Source organism: Buteo buteo, chromosome 2 (assembly GCF_964188355.1).
Source record: "Buteo buteo chromosome 2, bButBut1.hap1.1, whole genome shotgun sequence".
Taxonomy (NCBI): Eukaryota; Metazoa; Chordata; class Aves; order Accipitriformes; family Accipitridae; genus Buteo; species Buteo buteo.
Window position 1 is genome coordinate 79687136 of NC_134172.1, and position 23545 is coordinate 79710680.

Genomic DNA, 23545 nt, shown 5'->3' on the forward strand with positions numbered 1-23545 from the left:
TTCTTGAAAATATTCTGTGAATTGTTACTTTTTTCCCATTGTCACTTTACCAATCCCATTCAGACTGTAGAATAAGTTAGGTTCCTCAGCATCAAAAGATTGAGGTCTTGGAAACTCCCTCCATTAGACATAGCTGCTGCTGGCAGTTAAGTCATGTTTTGTCCCTCCTAACTCCTTCACAACTACTGGGGAGTGAGGGGGTGGGGGGGAAATGCATCCAGGGGAAATTTTCCTGTCATAGTTTTCCAGCTGGGATCCTGGTAGAGAGCATGGTAAACAGTAGAGTCCAAAAATGGGGAAAAAGCTATTAAAAATCCAAACACTGAGTCCCACCCACATGGCACAAGAACTCCAAGTAATTAGTTCTGCAAGGCTAGCTTAGCAGCTTAGTACTCAAGGCAGAGGGAGGCTTCCCTCTTGTTCTTAGTTTTGGAGCTTTTCTTTAATTAGCCTCAAGAAAACCCAGTGTTCCTATTTGAATAATCCGTGTTTGGTTATTTATTCAGTTCCCTGCTGCTGCACATTACCCAGCCATGCGCTGCAGGAATACATCATTTCTTGTTGGTGTTTGCTAACCAGCCACTGCACGCAGCCTAGCACACCAGGGAAAGCCAGACAGAGCCCCGCTGCGCCCAGTCCTGAGGTCTGGAGGAAGCCAGTCAGCGTGGATGACACAATTCAGTATTAGGCTAGGAAGTAAAAGTGAAGAGAGCAGAGAAGCCCTGGAGATTCACAGTGTGACAAAACACGTCACAAGAAGAAACGCATACTTGTGCCCATTTCATAAAAGCAATTTTTGTATCAACATCCACAAAAATTCACCAGCTCAGAGGATAACACAACACGGTGAAGCTTGAACTGGGGAACAAAAGGAAAAACGTTTTCCCTAGAGACATCCAAAGGTTCTCTCTTACTCTCATAAGGGTCTTTTAAATCCTTAGAGGATTAGTGGCCTGACCTACAGCATTCTTTCATCTGGGTGTCTGCCACACAGATCTGCACGGTTACTTTCCAGCAGCTATTGTAGTAACCCTAGTTCTTAGCAAACAAAGCTAAAGACAAAGAGTGGAGCTTATATGTCTGAGAAGGTCCAACTTAGATGCTGGCAAAAAAAGAAAGAGAAGACAGACAAATATGCTAACACAGAAATTTTATAAACAGAAAAACAGAAATACCTAGCCAGAATGTGTGTTGGTACGACAAAAGCAGGCAAGAAAATCACAAAGTTATCTGGGTACCTAAGCATCAGATTCATCAGCTGTAGACCCTCGCCTTTCAGGAAGCGATCGCGATTGGAACTGAGCATTAAGCAGGAGCAAAGGGAGTCAAACAGGTTCTCCATCATTTCCTGTTCTTCTGCTGTACTGGGGTTGTGTCGTTTAAACACCTGCATGACAAAGAAAGCAAAATTACCCAAAAATGGAGGGCCCAATTTGGTCCACACTGTTACAGAGTGTACATGAACATTTTACATCACAAGCCTTCAGCATCTGATATACCTAAGCCAGCAATCCCACACGTCACTGATACATTCTCTCTTGTAACTCTGCTGCCTTTTGTACTGCCCTGACTGTATACCAACAAATGTGCAGCAGTCTAATGCATAACTTAAAAGACAATACAGAGCCTCCAAAGGGAAAGGCAAATTCACCGACTGCACAATTCACAAAAGTATGTGGATAAGCTTGTTACCAGAGAAATCCTAGGCACAATGCGTAACTGAGGGTGCTGCAGACAGTACTACCTCAAGAAATATAAGTGAGCTATGAACACAATACCTTCAACTAGCTCAAATGTAGGCACAATGCAGCCCAGTTCTTGGAGTGGAGAATGCTGAAGATGGCCAAATTCCAACCCTGCCTATCTCCAACTTGCCATGCAATAACAAAATAATGTAATTTCTGTGTACCTCAACGTTAACATCTTTAAAACAGGTATTAACCTCAGTTACCATGTATGATACACTTGCGTGGAAGTTATTCAGGGACTATGTCACCACTAAATATAAAGTGCTGCTGTGCTTCAGTATCTACAGATTGCTAAGACAGTGCTACACCCAGAATCTGTTCCACCTCCTCACACCCAGCCTGCAAGTCTCCTGACGGTAGAGAGGGCGTATGTGAATTACTCACAGATAACTGCTGAAGCAGCACATCGATCCCATCCAGCTCCCCAAGCAATTCTCTGTTGTCTAGACGGAGGTGGGGGAAGGGGGAAAAGAGAGAGAAAAATGAAGCTAACTGTCAGATTTTACAGCCATCTAACACTGATACATCAGCGAACAAAATCAATACGGCTTGACAGAGTACAAAAGCTGCAGAGAAAGGGAGGGTGCATGCATATGTGAGAGAGCACACGCACGGGGAGAGAGAGCAAAGGGAAGCCGAACACCGAAGAGTGCTGTTGTGATCTGAAAGAAGCCTGGATCCTATCCTAACAGAATATCGACACCAGAGGCATGTCTCACCATCGTTATTCTGGAGCAAAATAGCCAGCACCTCACTGCAGTACAGCTTGTTGGCATCAAAAGGCATCTTAGCCTGTTGGTGAAGACGGAACAAGAGACCCATCAGGGCACAGCGCTCTGCCTTTCATTGATATGAAGAACACATTAATCAAATCACCAAATGTATGAGCAACACTTAAACCAAAATACAACAGCAGTAATTTCGCAGTATGCCTCAGTGACAAAATAGTAGTAATTCTCTCTGATTCAGGGGTGACGGGGTGTGTGTGTGTGTGCTCATGCATGCATGTGTAGAAACTCAGCTCTGATGCTTCACACTGTCCTACAAAAGTAGGTTTGACCAAGTTGGCTCAAAACCCCTGAGAACAGTCTCCAGTTGTTTGCAACACGGAATCGCTTTCCTGTGATAAGTTTTCCATATTACATGAGTGCATGGGGCTTATCCCTATTCTGAAAGTCTGCACCTGTCACCAAAACCAGAATTTCAGAAAATACATCACAGTAACATTAAATAGTAGCTGCCAGAGTTTTGTATGAGGATCACAAAGTCACAATCAGAAGAACATGAGATGGGTTTAGCCTACACAGTCATGTAACTTTCATTTCACACATTCACTCCATACACAAGTATGTTAAAAAAAAAAAACAACAACAAAAACATGACGAAACCAAAACGCTGAATTTGAAGAAAAAAAAATATATCCTTGAAGTGGGATTCTGAACTGGATCCAATATTCTTGCCTGCTGCCAAAGCTGCTTCATCTACAGAACCAGACTAAACATTAACCAATCAGATAATAATGCAAACTGGTTTACTGAAGAAATTCATAAATAAACAAAACCATTTTAAAAATCATCAGTTACCAGCTATTTGTATTTCACTGTTCGAGAGGGGAAAAAAAAAAGGCAAGCAATAAGAACTAGGCTTAAAACATACCATTTGTCACCCACAATTTTTTCACCAAATGCACGACTACCTGCAGCTTGAGTGAGTGAACCTGCCTGTGCAAGGCTACATGTGGGCCAATTATCCTGACCTGCTACCTAAGAAAAGGTCACAATACACAAGCACCATGCAACACTGTCCTGGTTTCAGCTGGGATAGAGTTAATTGTCTTCCTAGTAGTTGGTACGGTGCTATGTTTTGAGTTCAGTATGAGAACAATGATAACACACTGATGTTTTCAGTTATTGCTAAGTAATGTTTAGCCTAAAGTCAAGGATTTTTCAGCTTCTCATGCCCAGCCAGCAAGAAAGCTGGAGGGGCACAAGAAGTTGGCACAGGACACAGCCAGGACAGCTGACCCAAAGTGGCCAACAGGGTATTCCATACCATGTGACATCATGCCCAGTATAGAAACTGGGGGGAGTGGGGGCGGGGGAATCGCCACTTGGGGACTAACTGCGTGTCTATCGGCAGATGGTGAGCAATTGCACTGTGCATCATTTGTACATTCCAATCCTTTTATTACTACTGTTGTCATTTTATTAGTGTTATCATTATCATTATTAGTTTCTTCTTTTCTGCTCTATTAAACCGTTCTTATCTTAACCCACAAGTTCTACTTCTTTTCCCGATTTTCTCCCCCATCCCACTGAGTGGGGGGGGAGCAAGTGAGCGGCTGCATGGTGCTTAGTTGCTGATTGGGGTTAAACCACGACAAACACAAAAACACGAAAAGCAGGAAGATCCCAAATGCCACAAAGTATTGACTTTTATATAAAGCTCTTAATTCCAAACCACTCTGTAGATGACAGTATTTATAGGAACCATGTAACACTTCCAAGCAGTCAGTGGCAGGAGAAGGGGAAGGTGGCAGGCGCTCGGTGCTGTACAGCTCTGCTGGCTCCTATCATGCTGCAAACCAACTACTGTCCTACTGCAAGCATTAGGAAACAACGCTCCGTTCTCTCAAGGCTGCACACAACATCATTGAACCCTGCTTATGTTGGGAGAAGTGAGCTACTAAGCTCTTTCTCTGAGCTTTCCAAGGCTATTCTGACAGTCAGACTACAATTATGCAACCTGAAATGTAGTCAGAAAACAGAAATTCACACTCTCTGCTGAGCGCCAGATGTCCTTACCGACGCCTGGACAGAACCCTGATTTTAAAACTCATCCCATAGATATTCTTCAGCAGCACAACGCTCTACCCAGATGCTGAGATCCTGGTTTAATCCTAACCCCATCTGTCATGGCAAGAGATTCAAGACCAAGCACTGCCAATAGCAAAGGCGCCTGGGTGAGGGTTTCATAAGCGTGCGGCTCCCCACGACACCGTGTAAGCAAGAAAAAGCACTGCCTGATCACACATCCCCAAACCCAGACAAAGTTAAGACATGCCAGGGCAAAGAAAAGGCACATTCAGCACCATGTTTTGAATGCCTTGAACATTCATTTTCTGTGGCACGAAGCAGGGAAATCCAAGTTGTGATTATTTTGCTTTCCCAAGTTTCTAAGTCTTTCAGCTGCCAGAGTAATTACGAAGCAGGCAGCAATACATACCTGTGTGGAATAAAATTAACTTCACTTTTTGTTTTTAAGTAAAAGGAATGCAATTATGTTACTACCTGTAGTGAGAAATTATAGGTTACTTCTGCTAACAGGCATACGAGGTACACAGAGGGGTATCTGCACACTTATGAAGCTGATAGACTATTTCTGTGACTCAGAGGCCTTCTAACCATATAGACATTTAAGTATGGAAGTGCTAATGCCTTACTAACAGACTTAGGAAAAAGCCAGAACCTGTTTGCTAAATTTCCTTCACTAGCTCTGTAAGAAAGCTGAACTATCTGTTCCTTTCCTACAGTATTTTCCAGGAAATGTTTAGGCATCTTTTCACACAAGACGGAGTTAAACTGTGTAACTCGCTGCCACAGGATGCTAAGTGTATCAATAAGTAATTTAGAATTCAAAAGGCAATTAGATGAGTTCAAAGAAAAAGCCACCACCAGCCGCAGTTAAACAAAGACACCACTTGAAACTCAGATAAGTGTTAGAAATGTAGGAAGCAAAGGTATAAAATGGTCTTTATTATAGTTTCCCTGCCCACTGGTCAGCTTTTATATTCCTACAGGTCTCAGCCACAGACCAGAAATCCACAGGAATCATATGAACAGAAAAAAGACACCTTCTACTGTAAGACATTTACAATATAAAGACAAGACAGAAGTATGTCCATTTAAACTAAAATTGCAGAGGATACAAACCCTGAACTCTAACTTTTTGTCCTTAACTTGGCTTCTCCAACACACAGTCACGCGCAAGCAAAACCAGCTTATTTTAAGCAATGTTTTAAGTTCATACTAACTGGTATACAGAAGGAAGGCAAGCACTGGCAGACCTCTAGCACTACTGATGCTTGAGCTAGGAACTCAGTGGTATTGCAGCTGCTGGGGCCGACCACATTAGTGGTTGGACCCTGAGTGCTGTTTTGTAGCGCTGCAAAAGGTCCAACTCTGCAGGAAAGACCATAGTTCTCATGGCAGGATCAGGGACATGTTACCAAAAAGAACTCCCACAGAAACAAGTAAAACCCAAAGACATTCAAGAAGATTCAACATTACACATACTCTTTCAGGCAAACACTATGAAAATTGGAGTACTTCTACTCACAGAGACTTACATCACATTGTGTAGACCTTACACATAAAGCCAACTCCTTCAATTTTGCTAATAAGTTAAGAGGGACATAATTCCCAGTTTGAGGCAAGTTTTGAGTTCACTGTATTCACAAATGTTAGAATTTAACACAAATATAACCTATACAAACGGAAAGAGCCAATAGTAAATAGCCTTGGGCCTTTAATATTGTGCCAAACACCGTCTCAAGCACATCATCTTCCAGACCAGTGGTCTGCCAGTTTTTATTGTGATAACTCCCAAATGACTCCGAAATGCTCACCTTCAGCCTCTTGAGCAACCACTGCATGAGGCCCTGCTGCGCAGCCTCTGTGCACATCTCTGGTCGGAACTCTGCCATGTTCTCAACGATTGCTAAGAAAGACACAGAAAACAAGACATTTCTCCCCACCTGCAGTTCAGCTCAAGCCTGCATCAACACTGCTTTGCCAGGTCCTTCCTAGGGCTGCACCATTCTTCTCAAAGTTACATCTCATTCGCAAAACTACCTTTTTTTTTTTTTTTTTTTTTTTTTGAATGAGACTTAAGCTCAGGTGTATGATACTCTTTCAGTTTTCACATTGCCCACACAGTCCATCCTCAGTGTAACACCAGCTCCTGCTGGAAGAAGCCTAAGATACTTCCCTTTACTCCAGCAGTAATTCTCACTGCACAAAACTCAACTAACAGCAGCAGCAGTAAAAATTCCAAAACTCACGTTTCCAGCCTCTCTTCCTTCTTCCAGTACTCAGGAGATCACAATCCCAAATGACTAAAAGGAGTGGATGATGGTCTAAATGCTAATAACAGCAACACACTGCAAAGCAGTTACTGCGCCATGCAAAGACTGGGGAACAGAGAGGTAATGATGTACTTATATGAAATGCAAATGTTCTACTACCTTAAAGTTAAATATATTGCTGAGACATAAACAGCTCTCATAACAGAGTATGTAGAGCTCACAGATAAGTACACAGTAAATACAGAGGCAGTGGAGCACTCCTGGTGTGGTGCAGTTTCATCCATATATCAGCACTTCCCTACGTAACTGCTTTGGGAAGAGGCACCTTACCAGCAGTCATGCAACAAACGCTGGCTAAAGGGACTAGGATTTACCATGAGTTAAAGCTGTGCTTGAATAAAAGCTGCACTAGGTCCTCTACCGTAGTGTTGGCAGTTCAAGGGAAAAGGAGTAGGAAGGAAAGGAAGGGGAGGGATAACTCACCCCCTCTTTGTACAAAATACAGAAAGAAGTGAGAGGCTGTGCCACAGCCACTTACCCAATGTGTTGTGGACACCATCAGCTTCCTCCTTCACACTTTCATCCAGGCGCTCTAAATTCTGGACCAACAAGGCCACGACCTGGCCCTCCACCTAAATCACCAGGGTCATGGGAAAGATAAAAAGATAAGAAAGAAGACTGAAAAAAGGAAGATGAAGGAGAAAGAATGGGGTGTTAATAAATAATAAAAATCAATAAGCCCTACTGAAACATCCTGCCAGACATGATCAGAAGACATTAATAATCTTGCTCTAAAATCTCAGAGGAAGCAAAGGAATCATCAAGTAAATCTGCCACTATGTTTGTCCTAATTAATTAAACAACTTTTTTGTTTCAGATTAAACAGAAAAACATCTGGAGGAAAACATGCACCTTGTCACAGTCTTATTTCCTGAACCAGCCTGATTGATTTATAATCCCCCAGAATTCTGAAGTGCGAGGTACCACAAACCACCACGGATGGGCTAGCTGTCAGGTCTGCAAGCAGTTTCTCTTTCAACTGTTTGCTGCTGGTCTGCCTGCATTTCCGTTATATCTTCCACCTTAATAGCTACAAAAAGCTGAGGGAACAATGCTCACACACACAGATTCAAATCCAAAAGCTGAGTGATCACTAGTTGAAGCCTTGCATTTAAATCCTAGCAAGATGAATGTATCAAGTTGATTTCAGCAAGCTAATGAAACCCAGACAAATCAACAGCGGGAGCAGGAACCCACATCTGCAGGTGGAGCCTCCTAATCAAAAAGCTAACATAAGAAGTATGCTTTTAAAGCTGCAATTGGACAGAGTCCAGCTTGACTTTGGCTAACTTTCCATTGCGGACATGAGCTTGGAAAAGTTAAACAAAATAACATTTCCAATTCAAACACTGTTAACTAGCTTTGGGCCCAGTGAACACAAGGAAAAAATACAAGTATCAGCTACTGTGGAAGGTAGTGCAACAATCTTCACAGATGCCCCACATTACACCTACTTTCTTCCAAAAAAAAAAAAAAAAAAAAAAAAGTAATCTAAAAAGCAGATATCTAAAGATATCTCCCAAGATATGCCTGACCTGTTTCTTTCAAAGAGGACAATAAAACCTCTAAAACTTGGCTAGTATCAGTGGGCTGGTGACAAGGAAAACAGAGAAAGAACTTCATTTGATTTACTACCTCTCCATACATTTTATAGAAAACACCTTCTCTAGCAGTTCCTCTCTACCATTTCATTCATCCAGCAATCTTTCCACAAAGGCAGAGTAATTAAGAACAGCCCAGAGGCCATCTGGAGGAACTCGGCTCCGGGCCACTGTCATTAACCTTTGGAAGGTAACATTATAGTGACTGGACAAGAAGGATTGTACGAGAAAACAGAGCGGCCAAACAAAGCAAACAAAAGAAAACCCGTAATTCCTTGTCTTCCAATTTCAACATAATAGTTATGGAACAAGACACAGCCACAGTGATTCACAAACACTGCAATTCACTAGCAGAAGCTGCACAAAGGTAGGACAGATGTGTAAATCTCAAGTTTTGCTGGGCATGACTTCTCTGGAAGGCTTCTGCTTGGTTTGGCATCCTCCTCCCGCAGCCATGGGGCAGGAGGCATCCAGCGCAAACACCATGAAAAGGGGAAGTCCACCACCACAGAGGCCAAAAGGCACTCAAGACTTAACCAGGCAGGGAACACTTAAGACTGAGCAATGCATCTTCTACTGCATGTAGATCATTTTCTGGGGTTCTTTAATCTCTACACCAAAAAGGATCATTACCTCTAAACCCTCCTCCACCCTTAAAATGCATTAGCTCTGTTACACAAAAACTTTCACGCTTTTACTTCTTGTTAAGAAAAATGCATACCCTCGCTATAACAACAGATGTTCCAGTTCAAGCACAGATTTTGGGGTTTGAAACAGAGTTATTAGGCAGAATACCAGTCTCGGGTGCAAGAGGTTAGACTGCAAGATCACAATGGCCTCGCTGTCCTTCAGATAACAATCTGATCCCTGCCACAAACTTCAATTTTTCACGGGTGAACAGAAGTCGCCTTTTTCCGGAACAAGGAAGAAAAATGCAAATCGAGCTCCAGTTTTCAGTAGGACACTGTCCAAACCACAAATATTACTTCATTCTCCCTCCCTGCAAGAAAAAATCTCCCAGCCTACACAAATTTTGCAATATGAGCATGTTCCTTCCAAAAAAGAAGTGGTAGACAAGGTGCAAGAAGAACCTACTCCCCAATCTCTGGCATCCCATCAAACACACCCATCGTGGTCCTCAGTACAGCATTTCAGCTACAAGAGAGCAGGCTCCTCAGCTGGCTAACTTCATCATGGTTTTGGCAACATGGATAACCACAGATGCAGAAAGCGTGGCAGTTCAGAGTATTTGCTGCTGTGCTGCATAAGGCAGATGTTGTTCAGGCATTGAAATAATCTAGAGTTTACTACTTACTAGAGCGTCTATGAGGACTTCAGCTCCTTCTTCACTCTCATGGAGAGTATCTATATCAGTCAGTTCTTGAAGCAAGTCTACCACAGCTATGGAAACATGTGCTAGGTGTTAAGGACAACCAAAACAGAGGCAGACACATTTAATATCAAAAGTAGATTGTTCTTAGGCCAGCGTGCTCATGACACGATCCAAAACAACTGGAAATATGTTACAGAAGTGGGGCACAGGAACACCAGAGCCAAGACCACAGAGACTACTTCAGCAATGGGTCCTCATAAGCACCAAAATCAGGGTATCCTAATGATTAGGAATGATAAAAAAAAGTGATTGTGTGCTCACTGTATCAGGCAATTTTACTGTTTCTTGATGATACTTTTTTTTATTTTTTCAAGTCAAAACTGCTAGAGTTGGTATAACTAGGCACCATCTTGCATTGTTAAGATTGAATATAAGCAAAGAGAAATGAGTTACAATAATCTGATTTGGGTATTCTGCTCTCAGTGATACCCCTGCTAACCTGATACGGCACACACCTAACAAGGCCACTGCAGGAAGCAGGAGTGATCACCCCCTTCTGCCTGGCCCAATTAGGACAGCATGCTCCTCTAACCGCGGACCTCGCAGGAACAGCATAGCTTCTGCCAGCCCAATTTTCACTCATTAACTCTGGGCTGCATAACACACGGTTCCCCTGACTGCTACACAGCTCTCTTGTATGACGAGACGTATTCCACCTCATTAGACCCACTTTCCTATTCTCTCAGACACGCTGATCAATCTTGCCCAAGTCCCACTGGGGTAGAACAGGATATGCAGTTTTCTGCATGTCCTATATAACAACTTTGTGATGAATCACTTTAAAATGCACAGGCTAACAATCCAGCCTCCCAGTTCTCCTATTTGTGCATTTGCTCAGACACATAAGCAGCAGAAGGAAAAGTATTTTCATCTATCTTTTCTTAGCAAGTTTTCGGTCATGATTTACCTAGTCTGAGGAAAGACTGAGAGCTGCCTGTCCCAGTCCCAAGTTAACCTATGTCTAGGCACTGCAGAAGATGTGTATCAGTAAGACTACTACTTTCTTTATGCTCTACAGTGCTCCTTAACCAAGTCAAAACTATCTGTACGTTTTCTTGATGGGTAGATGCCACTTCCACTTGCAACTGCCATCAAGAACCAAATAAAAGAGTGGTTACTCCTCACTGGGCAGACAGTCACTCATGCTTATACAACAACATGGTCAAAGGTGCCAGAGTACAATTTTTAAAAGCAAGTTGGAGCACAACTCAATAAGCAAGTTAAGAGAAAATAACCTGCCTTACATTTACTCTGCAAGGAATCAACTATTAATTAAAAAAAGCTGAAGGAACAGGCCAATAGGAACCTCGTGAAGTTCAACAAATGGAACATCCTGTACCTGGGAGGGAAGAAGCCCATGTGCTGGGGCTGACTGGAGAGGTAAGCTCTGCAGAAGAGAATCTGGAAGTTCTGGTGGACAAGTAGAAGACGACTCAGCAGCATCCCACTGCAGTGATGAAGGCTAATCACAGACTGCACTGCATTAGCAAGAGCAAAACCAGCAGGTCAAGAGAAGGAATTCTTACCTGCTGCGTGGCACTTACCAGGCAACATGTAGAATATTTTGTTCAATTGTGGGCTCTCCCAATAAAAGAGAGACCTTGACATACTGGACTCAGGAGAGTGGAAGACCACTGAGATGGTCAGGGGGCTAGCACATGATGTATGAGGAAAGACTGAGGGAACGGCATTTGATCCACCTATAGAACAGAAGGCTAAGGGAGGAACTATCTGAAGACTACTGCTACCTACTGGGTGCTATAAGCCGGATTTTTCTGAGAGTGCACAGCAAAGAACTCTAGCAGTCAGAGGAGTACATCCTGCAGGGCATTCCTGTCTAGGAAGCTTCTGTTGAGGCTTCCAGTGAGAGTATCAGTTGTCCTATAAAATTTAGGAGATAGAAAAGCAAAACATCACTTGAAGCTTTCCTGTCTTTCATTAATAAAATCTTGTCAGTGATCATCTTTCATTCACATGTTTTGTGTAAAACTGCATGAATCATTCAGCAGATTATTTGCTCCCCTGGACATTGCTTTTGTCTCCTTGCATTAGTCCCTCAAGACACTACATTTAAATCACATCTGAAGAGCCATTTGTTTAGTTCTCTCCTTGAAGAACTCATTTTTAAAATCTTTTTGCATTTAACAAAAAAATCATTAGAAAACTTGAGCTGTATCAATTTAGTTTTATGTCTAGATGCTTCACTTTAATAGTGTTTCTATCCTGTACATAAGCAGCAGCAGCACAGTGAAGAGGCATTACTACAGCCTGTGTCCTGCTTCCAATGGATCTGAAAACACTTCAGCAGTTTTATAATAAGAAATATACTTTTCCCAAAATTGCAATTCACAGGCCAAATTTCTACCTGTAAACTAACTCACAAGCAAGTTGCAACCCAATTTAAAAGAGTTCACAGGAAAAATACTGGCAAGTCTTTGACAGCAGCAGTGACCACAGGACACAGCTTTACATGGCTGAAAGGACAAAGCAAGCTGTATTCCTGTGCACTCCAGCTAGGAATTAGGTCTCTATCCCAGTCAAAATCCCCACAGTTTATATTTTTCCTGTGAATGAGAAATTCAGTATAAGCTTTTAATGCCATGCACATAGTACACAAAAAGCCTGTGGTGTCTGGCAAAAAAAAAAGTAATGAAACTATGGTAGCCATGAAACTGGTTATGCATGGTAGGTTCCCATGTTAACAAACATTTACTTGAGAGTAATTTCCATTACAGATCAAAGATAAGGAAAACTGTGGTGTTTGCTGTTTTGCAGGGACCAGCATTCACTACATCAAGGTTCAGCTAGATACAAGTCAAAATACCCAAACATGTAAGCAGTGCTTTCTAATATAAACTGGTATGCAATAAAATATTTGTTCTGGTTTTATTTTCTGATCACTGCACCCACTTAGAAAGAATGAATTAAGAATTCTTAATACACAGTACTTAAGGAAAAGCGCTAAAAAAGAAAACCAAGATCTATGCATCGGACCACAACTTTTATCACTAACAGCCCTTTTAACATTGCATATTTCAAAACACCTGAGAAAAGCTGGTAAGTATTATCTACTTCTTTACACATAAAGAAAGGATGTAAAGAATAAATTACTTTCCTAAGGTCATGGATCAATAAAAAGGAAAAAACAAAAGCCTGCTGTAGTCCCAAGTCTAAGTCCAGTGTCCTTTCCACTGGGCTTCACTGCTCCCTCCATTCACTAAAGTTTGTCAGAACACAGACACACGATCTCTCAAATCATGTCACAATTTTTCAGCTTAACCTATGGTAGAATATTTTACAAGCAATGCAGGCTGAGTTCTACTTTTAAAAACTGCACAATGGTAAGCCAGGCATAGTTCTATTTATCAGCTGAAGGCTAAGCATCAAGGCACCAGGATATTCAAAAAATGTCATTGTTTTTGTTCAAAACTACCAAAAATCTTTAACAGTATAGACAGGAAACTCTCTCCGATATGTCCTCAGATCTTCAAAGGAACAAGAAATAGGTGCACGCAAGGATCAGGATCAGTGACACAAGAACTAACTGAGCATGAAAATGTCTCTGGATATTTATGTAACCAGAGGGACTACCCACAACCTCAAGCTCTGAGTACACCAAATTAAAGGTGTGGACACAGGAAGAATTTACCACATTTACGAACTAACATGTAACACTGTGGTGAGCTAGTCCATGGCAAACAGCTGAAAGTGTGGCAGCTCAGCTCTCAACAAAAAGGAGTAAATCAGTTTCATTTTTACCAGGGGCTATTCCAGACAATGTTTGCACACAGTTCAAGGCTATATGCTCTGAAGCCCATACCTTAGCTTTTCCTATATTGTTCATCCATTCACACACTAACACAGCCACTAAAACCTAGATGAAAGGGTCATAAAACAAGAAAGGAGAATAACAGCACTGAAAAAATTCAGAATCAATATTACTTGAACAAAGAAGGCTTTCACTTGGAGGGGGAAAAAAAAAAAAAGATGAGGTAAATTCAGTGCAGTGGGAAAGAAGAGAAAAACATACACAGGACCCTGTGAAAGCAGGATATAAGAGATTACAGAAAAGTCTGTAGAAAGCCTCTCACATGAGTGCTGCTTTAACAACTGAAGGATATCTGTGTTGTCATGTCCCAGCAGCCCGAGGAGAGACTGCACAGCGTTCAGCTCCACCAGCAGGTGATACAGGTCTGGCATCGTCGCAATCACATGCATTTCCTGAATGATGTCATTTAAATCCAGTTCGGACTCCATGAACCTGAGGCAAGACAAAAATGGTTTATAAAAAGGCAAAAAGTACATCAGTTGTGTTCAATGCACAGCTCTTTCCAAAACAGAGACCACCGCCTTCCAGGAGATAGCAGGAAAGACTTGTCACCCCAGCTGCACGTGGTCCCGACATTTCTGATCCTCTGTGGTCCCATCAACATCACTGAGTCCAGAACTCCTAGAGGCAGTCTGCGCCTCATCCTGTCCTGTGCCTGCCCCTTGAAGTTTAATCACGTAGTAGAATAAGCCTTCCTACTACCTAATTTACACAGAGTAAATAAGCAGATTTGTTCCAATTCTGTAAATCAGTTCTAGAACTTAAAAAAAAAATAAAATAAAAAAAATCAAGAGGTTGTAGCTACACATGAAAAAAACTTTGTATATAAACTAAATTCTCCAGAGTGATGCACCTTCCCTAGCCACCACGTATTAGTATGTGCATTGTATTAGTCTAAGGTGAAGTCCATAAAAAGAATTTGGGTAAGAGAAAGAACAACAAACTGGACAAAAAAATAACAGCACTCAAGCGTAGCAAGAAATTCATTTAACATGAATAACAAAACTCCATGACAGGAGGAAGAGGCTTACTAGAACCGCAGGTGTGGAAACACACAAAGCCTGGCTTTCAGACCTCATCCAGCCATTTGCTCACAGCATCTGAAAGCTCCATAACATGAAATTATTTTCTTCCCACACAGACCACTGACTGCATATGCAAGCATAACACCTTCATACAAAATGATGGCATGAAATCTTTAATTATTTGAAAAGCAAAACTCACCAATCCAGGACTCAATCTTTCAGCCTACCCCCCAAACACCTACCACCTGCCTATCAGTGAGGGAGAGACCACTGCTCAGAAACAGTGCAGAGGAGGAGACCCCTGAAAAACGAGAGATCTGCGGTGTAGCTGATGACTCTCCAATGCCAACTGCCAAGAGGACTGATGTTGGGAGAGCTCATTAGGGCTCACTTTTGAGAACCAAGCTACTTACTTAGATACCTAAACCAAAACTAATGAAACCTTACTGAATTTGCACGCTCCCAAAAGAAAAAAAACATAAACTCTAGTTTTAGTACTGAAGTTTCACAACCTCTAATATTAACAGAAGCATGAATTTAATAAACTAGAACTTTTCCCTTCATTGCTAATTATTCTCTTTGTGCCGCCAACTATACACCAGCCACCACCAGAGTCTTGCTAATGCCATTCTTATTTAACAAAGTTAGTTTCAAATACAATTTAGAAGAACTACATGGCAATAACTGCTGTTACATAAGCCTTATGTAACTGAAGATGTCTGTATATATAGTCAAGAAATTAATTTAGGGCTGAAACCTAAAATCAAAGGAAAAAAGGGTAACAGAGAGGGGCTGAGCATAATCTTACTTTTCTGGATTGTCAGGAAACTTGATCCGCAGCTCCTGGTTTTTGTAAGATCTCTTCTCAAAGGTGAGAATCATCTTCTTCACTGAACTTTCATCCAAAGGTTCTTCCTAAACAAATTGGGAAGGGCAGAAAACAGAGCTTAGGATGGCTGGAATGATTACCCGGCAAAACAGAAAAAGCAGGTACAGTGACGTGGTGAGACTGCAGTTGGGCCCAGACCCTTCAGGAACAAACAGCAGCCCCTGGAAGTCTCACTGCAGAAAGCTGCCAAAAAACTCAAACACCATTGCTATTCCCTTATTGATTTTCTCCAACTCTGAACTGAGCAAGCTCCCCAGAGCAAAACCTTGTCAGTCAGGTTTTTATAAACCAGGGGTTTACCAACAGAAGGTTCTTTGGAAAAGAACCAGAAGAGCTTCCCTACACTTTCTGAAACCAAGTATCAGTGAAAAAAACCCACAGTTTTGCAATGGCTCATCTCTCTTTACACCTGTATTACCTGGCACCATCAGTGCATATTGAAGCTTTTTGCTTCTGACATAATCTGCATTAGCAGTTTATGCCCATGGACAGTTTCTTTTCATAAGTCCATTGCGCTATTTCTTTTTGTAGGTCTACATATAACTGCCCTGAGTTTATGTTCTTTTGTATTTTCCTCACTTGGATAAGCTTTCACTTCTATTTTAAAGTCGTTTTCTAAAGGAAAAAAAAATAATCAATATTTTACTCGAGTAATTTCTTTTTATTTTTTAAGTTCTTCTAAGGTGTTTCTCAGTTGGCATTACACATTTACTGCACAGCAGTAATATAACTTTAGTTACCTCCCTGACACCTACAAACACGATTCTGTTATTTTGTTTCATTATTTTAATGCACTTCTTTTATTAAAACACTGGTGATGCAGATTTTCCTGTGTAACCTCTTCCCTCTCCTCTATTTGCCTACGTTACAATCACTCTTAAAGAGAAGTTCTCAAAACAAAAAACAAACCAGACCCTTTCACATCTTAAGCCAAGTTTTGTGTCCCATCTCCTGTTCAGGATTAAATCAAGAGTTGCTTCTGATGTTGAAGATTCTTTGGTTAGCAACTCTAAGCAGCAATCTCGTACAAGATAGAAAATTTCTATTTCTTCAGCAATCTCCATTACAATAATAACACCAGTCCAAGTCTTCCATTATTATTGAATTTCCTACGTTCTCAGGCCCAACCTGTTCTAGCACCATCCCACTCATGTTCAGGTAATCAATACTACAGTGCCCAAACCACATTCTTCCTGCAATGGGATTTCAATCCACAAAGATACTGTCACACATGCTGACACTGCTTCCCTCTATTTCATTTCACTCTTTGCTTTCTCTAATATACATCACTACAATATCTCCATTTGTACCTTGTATTTAATTTGAATTCAGTATTACAGTGTCCTGCAGATTAGCTTCTTTCCATCACATTTACTGGTACAAAGTACATTTTGATGGCACTTACATTAACTGCATTCCAAGATAATAAACAAGAGGTTTTGGTTCTAAAGAAACTTTGGACTTCCAGCCCTTAAAATGTCTGGATGGGAGAACTGCACTTGACAAAGACGAGGGACTTGTACACTGCAGGAATCCACAAGACTCTAGCCAGTCAAGAGGACTTTTAGCTACATCCATTCATCCTCACTGAAGCTCAAATGCTACAGAAATCCTGCATTATCCTTCTCCACTATCAGCAACAACTGTAATGGCAATAGCTCAACATCAAAAAAACGAGGGAGATTTTCAGAGACGAATGCTAGCAATGCTGTATACAAAGGACAATGATATTTTACAAACCTACATGATTCTGCAGTGGTGAATATTGCTTGTTTTTTTATCAAACAGGACACAGACAGCAGGAAGCAAATATCTTCTAGATTTATACCAATCCATGTGTCACATTTATAAAGTGATCTTTTCCCTAGCCCTTGGCAGAAAGGCCAATGCTGCATTGGATTTCTGTCTCCAAGGCTTGAAATCATTTACCCTTGACAGCTGCTACCCCCCTCCTCTGACCCAAGACCTTTCTTGTATAGAAGAATGTTTGTTTATTTGCTGCTGCTGCTGCACAGCTACAAAGAGGGGAAGAGTGGGAGAAGCTGCATGGTTAGGGGTACTGATGAGAACAATAGTTAGGAAACTGGTTAGAATACAGAAACTATTTCCTAAAAATATATTTTAGGAGGTGATGTGGGTATTCCCAGCCTAAAACAGAGATTAGGCTTGAAAGCTTCCCCTTCCCCCTCCCTTTTGCCCCCCCTCCTTTAAACCTTCAGAGGATATCTTTGAGAAGCCCCGTTTGAAAATAATGAATACCCCGCAGGGCAGGAAAGTAAAACCATAACCTTAAGCTGTACGAAGCATGTGAAAAATCACCAGTTAGTGTCATCATCTACATGGTAAAAAATGGAAGTCACACAGAAGTGATTTAGTGTTTGCTTATTTCCCACCGCCTCCCCTTTCCCACTGGATACTAGTGATTTACTTCCTCCTCTTCCTCTTCTCCATCCCTCTCAATTATCTGAAGAAGTTTCTTCTTCTCATCATCAGTTTCTTCCAGCGCAACAGACTCCTCTTCCCTGTGACGACTGTGCTCTCGTGCACTAGCTTGTTTCCGACGTGCTTTGATTTCTTCTTCCTCTTCATCACGGGGTCTTTTTGTCCCTCTGTTAGGCTAAAGTCAGAGAAATAAGGTGAATGAATACAAGTCTTTTGTGACCCTTGCAAACCAAAATACCAGTATTACAAGACATACTGAGGAAATTCTTACAAGTTGTTTAAAACATTTGCTTACACAACACTTAACAACTCTGAAAACTAGGAAGGAAATTAATTTAGTGAAGTGGAACGTCACATGAGTAGATGAATGGCTCTGCCAAGAGCTATGTCAACATCCTACCTTGTTTGATCTATGAACACAACTCATGGGAAAATATCGTCATAGGCAGCAAAGACTAGTATTGCAACAATAAGAAGTGGCCAAACCAAACTGTTCAGTGGCTGTACAGCTGACCATCTTAATGATCAGGAATCAGCCAAGTCAGTTGATACAACCTCATGTTTTACAGACAGAAGACCAATATGCTCAAGCATGTAGCAGTGAAAGATAATTTTTTACCCACCTAGTATATGAGATTATATTGAATTCTTGTGTCAATCCTAATTCACCTTGACTTCGCCCATCCTTCTGTCGAAAGTTTGCTGACACTTGAATGCAGAATCGGAACCTAATGCAGAGTACGCAGGACAGGAGTATTGTCGCTCGCTGCAGTTCTGCGGGGGCTTGGCACCAGATTAAGTGGTGCCCGTGCTTTTACAGTTTGCTTGGAACAACCTATTATTTTATTCCACAATTTCTGTTTAATTTTCAAAAATAAATGTAATTTGCCAGGGACAAGAAAAAGTCCATTAACCCTCATCCCATGTTTTAATTTAGGCAAAAAGCATATGAATGCATTTGCAATAGAAGGAAAAACTCTCCCTTCAAAAACCATAAGGATATTAAATTTGGTCTCTCTTTTTTTTGAAGGACAACCAAGCTGGAACAGAAGTACTCCATGCCATATAACTACAGGAAAACAAAGTTTAATTCTTTACTATTTAAAAGGAGCCTGTGTGTTAAGAATAATGAAAACAATAAGAAAAATATTTTTACTTTTTATCACTGCTCAAGTTGCCTGGTAGATGATTTCATAACCCCATTAGGTCTAACATTTGTCCAGCCTATTTCATAAAACATTTTCTGGCAGGAAGACCCCACTCTTCTGCTCTGTGGGACCCTTTGTCTAAAAGCATATAAGTCACATCAAGCTTTCATGAACATAAGGCCTGCTTTTTAACCGAGAAACGGATTCTTTTCAGTTTTGATTCAAAGAAAGATGCAGAGGGAATAGGTGACAGTGTCATGCTCCTGCCAGGCCCAGCACAAGTGCAGGCATCAAGGTAGGAACTTCCAGCTCCCTAGCAGGTTGGGAACTCATGGGTCCCAGAGGGCAATAAATCTTTCAGGCAATCCTGCTATGATTCCGATGACAATGCACATGCTACAGACCAGCTACGACTGCTTCTATGCACAACCCAGTCTACATATTTCTTGCAATATAAATGAAAAGCCAGCAAATAAAAGCTCTGCTCTCAAGAAAACTCTGCTTTCAGGAGAGATGTAAAAAGAAAAAAAAACAACAAACAACAAAACAACCCAAACCAAAAGAAGACCACCTCGAAAAGCACTTGAAGTGTTAATTATAATGAGAAGCAAACTGCACAGCAGACCCAAGATCACTTGTTTTCAGGGTTACAATGTTGTCCACTTTGAGGAAGATGCAGAATCAAGTTTCCCAGACAACATACTGGCACAAATCAAAGCTCTAGACACTTGCTCCCAGCTAGACCTATTCAAACTCTGTTATCTATCTCCTTTCTCCCTACATCTTCTCTGCTGTTTCCATTATGGATGGTACATTCCTGACTCAAAACTCTTCTAAAGTGCTCCCATGCACTTTTAAAGCAGTAACTCAGCTCATAATTCAATAGCCATAAAGTAGAAGCATACCTGGAGATTCTTTGAAATGAAAAATCTATTTGCTTGAAGGGTTTTGTGGGTTGGGATTTTTTTGTTGTTGTTGTTGGGTTTTTTTAAAGCAGATTCCTATTACTTATCTTCTAGGTACATTAAAATATAATTTCACATAAATCCATTTGGAAACAAATGTGTCATTGTCAACAACCAATAATTCAAACCCTCCCCAAGCAATCAGCAACCCAATAAAGAAAAGAAAAAGAAAAAAGGTGCTCTTCTAAATGACATCATCTAAGGAAAAAACTTCAGTAAATACATAATCCTTACTCAGTGCCCTTAATGGCACACAGGTCTCTGACCTTCGTATGTTCTTCCACTCACTCCTCAATAATACCCAATTCATCCTAAACTACCCTTGACAGATTAATGTTACAAACAAAGATATAGGAATTAGTGACACAAAAAGTCCTGAAATTTACAGCAAAAAGCCCTGCAAGACTTGCCTTGGATGTTCCTAATTTAGGGAGTCACAATTTCATTCCTCACTCTCATTTCTAAACATTAAAAAAGGAACAAAAACCTCAACGAGACTGCAGCTGTAATGAGGGACCAAGGGAGGTGGTGGTTTGTCAGATGCAAAGTAATGTACCATGGGAAGAGACTATATCACCAGAACAAAATCTAAATTAAAACTCCATCATGAAACCAGCCCCATTTCCTCTGAGTACACAATCCTTAGTATCAGAATTTACACCCTGTTTCAATCTCAATTATTTTATCCTTTTTTTGTATTTATGCATTGTTGGGGGGGAGGAATCTTCTATAATACATAACAGAAATCATTATGATAAATTATGGAAGTGCCCTGCATGCAATTATTAATGCTGCCAACATATTGGCAATAGACAGTAATTGAATTCCCGGGCAAACGCTATTAAGCAGGCATTAAGGTTTTTCCTTTTGTTATTGATGTTATGCAAAATCTTACTAAGAATATTGCAGTTTTCCAACCAGTACTATTAAAACTAAGAAATCAAGGCGTAAGTGAAACACCTGGGTTTCTGCTCATTTTACAAGAGATGCACAGTCATGAACAACTGATTTAAGGCAAGCATTAGCTTCTGTTCATTGATTTTCATCTTTGGTTTGCATTTGTATTTTCTGAAGGACTGTTACCAACCAACAAGAATTAAGTGAGTACATTGTTGCACTGAAACTGGTGCGTTTTGCTAAGCAAACACATATATTGTGTCTAAACACATTTATTTAAATAATTTCATAGCTTCACACACATCTACACAAGTTTTGCCTTTCTGGTAGAAAAGGGAAAGTTAATCGTTTGATAAATAAAATGTGGGGTTTTTTACTCAGTTGTGCTAAGGTGCATTTGGCAAGAAGATGGAATTCATCAGAAAACGCACAAGAAAAGCATTTTTAAATTGTTTTGTTAGTTAAGCTTAATTTTGTTCCCATTGAATGCAGTGCATTCACAGTAATTTATTCCGAACACATTTTCATTTAAATCTAACACTGATACCACTACACAAAAAACAACAAATACAAAAGGGTTTAAAAAAAGCTGACATTTATAAAATACAATAAAGTAAACAAAAGCTGGTGATTGGTAAAGGCAGAATTATCTTTCTGTTTCTCTTCTAGTCTTTAGCTGTAGTCGCTTTGGATGTTCACTGACATATCCTAACCTGTTACAGCCTGGGTCCCAGGCTTCAGGTGGCAGACCTCCTCCAGAAATACACACCAGACATGGGCCATCGTTTGTGCGCAGACACGTAACACAGAGCCTGCCCCTTGGTTCGGGCAGCAAAAACAACAGCACCCGCCTTGTGTGCGGTGAAGGTGAGAGAAATGACATACTAAATTGAAGAACAATGATCTGCCCAGGGCCCCTGCCTGGTCTCCCTCAAAGCAGTGACTGCACATTAATATCAGGATTAAGTATCCCACAGAATCTAAAAACCTATTGTTTAGGCCCCTGATCGCTTCCAGCCTTCTCCAAACATCAGGAAGGTTTACAGAAGTCTCAGTAATGGAGTTTCGTATTACTAAGACATCTGCTTTGTAAGTAACCTTGTTACTGTGAAGCTTAGAAATTATTTGTTAATGTAATCTGAAATAAATCTTCATAAGTGATGCAGCTTCTTTTGTGACCGCATCTCAGCCGGCTGCCGCCTGCTCAGAAGAGCCACTGCAGAAAAGCTACGCATTAGCTGTCAATTTAGGACGCCTGAAAGCAAGGCCCAAATCTCCAGAGGTATCTTCACTAACTTCTTAATTTGGTTTCCAACATTTGTGATAAACCAGGCTACTATCAATCTTACTTTCCATTGTTTTTTCTTCCTGAAGCACGACACTTCTAGATGGCGCAGGATGAGCATTAAAAACTGGAAGAACTGGCACCAGGAAAATCCAGAAGTCTCAGGAAGTCCCAAGAGCTCCAAAATCATACAAACTGAGGCAAATGAAACAGAAGATGGGCACGGTACCTACATGCATACAGATTATTACTTTCAGAGAGAATGAACCCCTGTCCCAGACTCGCTCACAAGGAGTGCGGCCATTGGGAGCCCTGCGGGGAGGTGCGCAGAGCAGGGATCTTCCTTCACAGACTTCTACACATGCTCCTGTTTGGTGGCCAAAGGTAAAACATCGAAAAGTAAACTAAAGATTCACTTGCGACCCCATTAGGGTACCAACACAAGTTCCGTAGCATAGGACCTGTATTCCCCAGGAGCGGAGCCCGGTGCTGTAGGCCAGCGGCTGAGCCGGTGACGGCTCCTCGCTTTAACCCACAGGCAGGACAAGAGCTACCAGGTTAATAAAGCTGTAAGTCATCAACGACCTGCTCGGCTGAGCTGCCTCTGCCATCAGATGCATCTGCTGCATTGCAAATTTACAGTAAATTATCTATACCAGCAGCAGAAATTATGATGTGCCTCCACTGATACGTGGAGATTCATCCCACTACAAACTGCACTCAACCCATTCAAATAACGAGGAGATCACCCAGCTTGGTGAAGTCAGACTTTATCCCATTATTTACTGCTTTTTCTGTTATTCGATTTTACTAATATTCCATTAAAAAATTAGCAATTTGTAATGATCACTCACAGTGGTGAAATCTGCATTTAATGAGAATTAAAATAATCTCCCTTATTCCCTCCCAAGACAATTGAAAGAGATCTCTGAAAAGAACCGGAGTTGGCTTTGTCCCCTTAATTACCCTCCGTAACCGGAGGCCAGACACAGAGGATCTGGGTACAGTCTTTCTGGGCAGAACAGCAGCAATATTTAATCATCAGTTTAGACCATCTGCAACTGTTTTGCAGCAACACATAAAGTTTATGGATTCCTGAGTTTTGTATAAACTGCCAGGTGCTGTTTAATTGTATTTTTTGTTACAAGAGGTTCCTTTTCCCACTCTGACAGACTCT

The 23545-nt window shown here is 41.1% G+C and overlaps 1 protein-coding gene across 1 annotated transcript in view; it reads right to left on the bottom strand.

The window, feature by feature from the left end:
* Positions 1–23545, bottom strand: part of CTNNBL1 (catenin beta like 1) — a 56886-nt gene that overhangs the window by 30416 nt on the left and 2925 nt on the right. The window contains exons 2-10 of the mRNA XM_075022253.1: positions 18060–18248; positions 15551–15657; positions 14008–14149; positions 9811–9906; positions 7373–7466; positions 6376–6467; positions 2468–2540; positions 2133–2191; positions 1239–1387 (exon numbers count right to left, since the gene is read on the bottom strand). Of these exons, the coding sequence (XP_074878354.1) occupies positions 1239–1387; positions 2133–2191; positions 2468–2540; positions 6376–6467; positions 7373–7466; positions 9811–9906; positions 14008–14149; positions 15551–15657; positions 18060–18248 (1001 nt within the window). The remainder of the gene's footprint in view (positions 1–1238; positions 1388–2132; positions 2192–2467; positions 2541–6375; positions 6468–7372; positions 7467–9810; positions 9907–14007; positions 14150–15550; positions 15658–18059; positions 18249–23545) is intronic.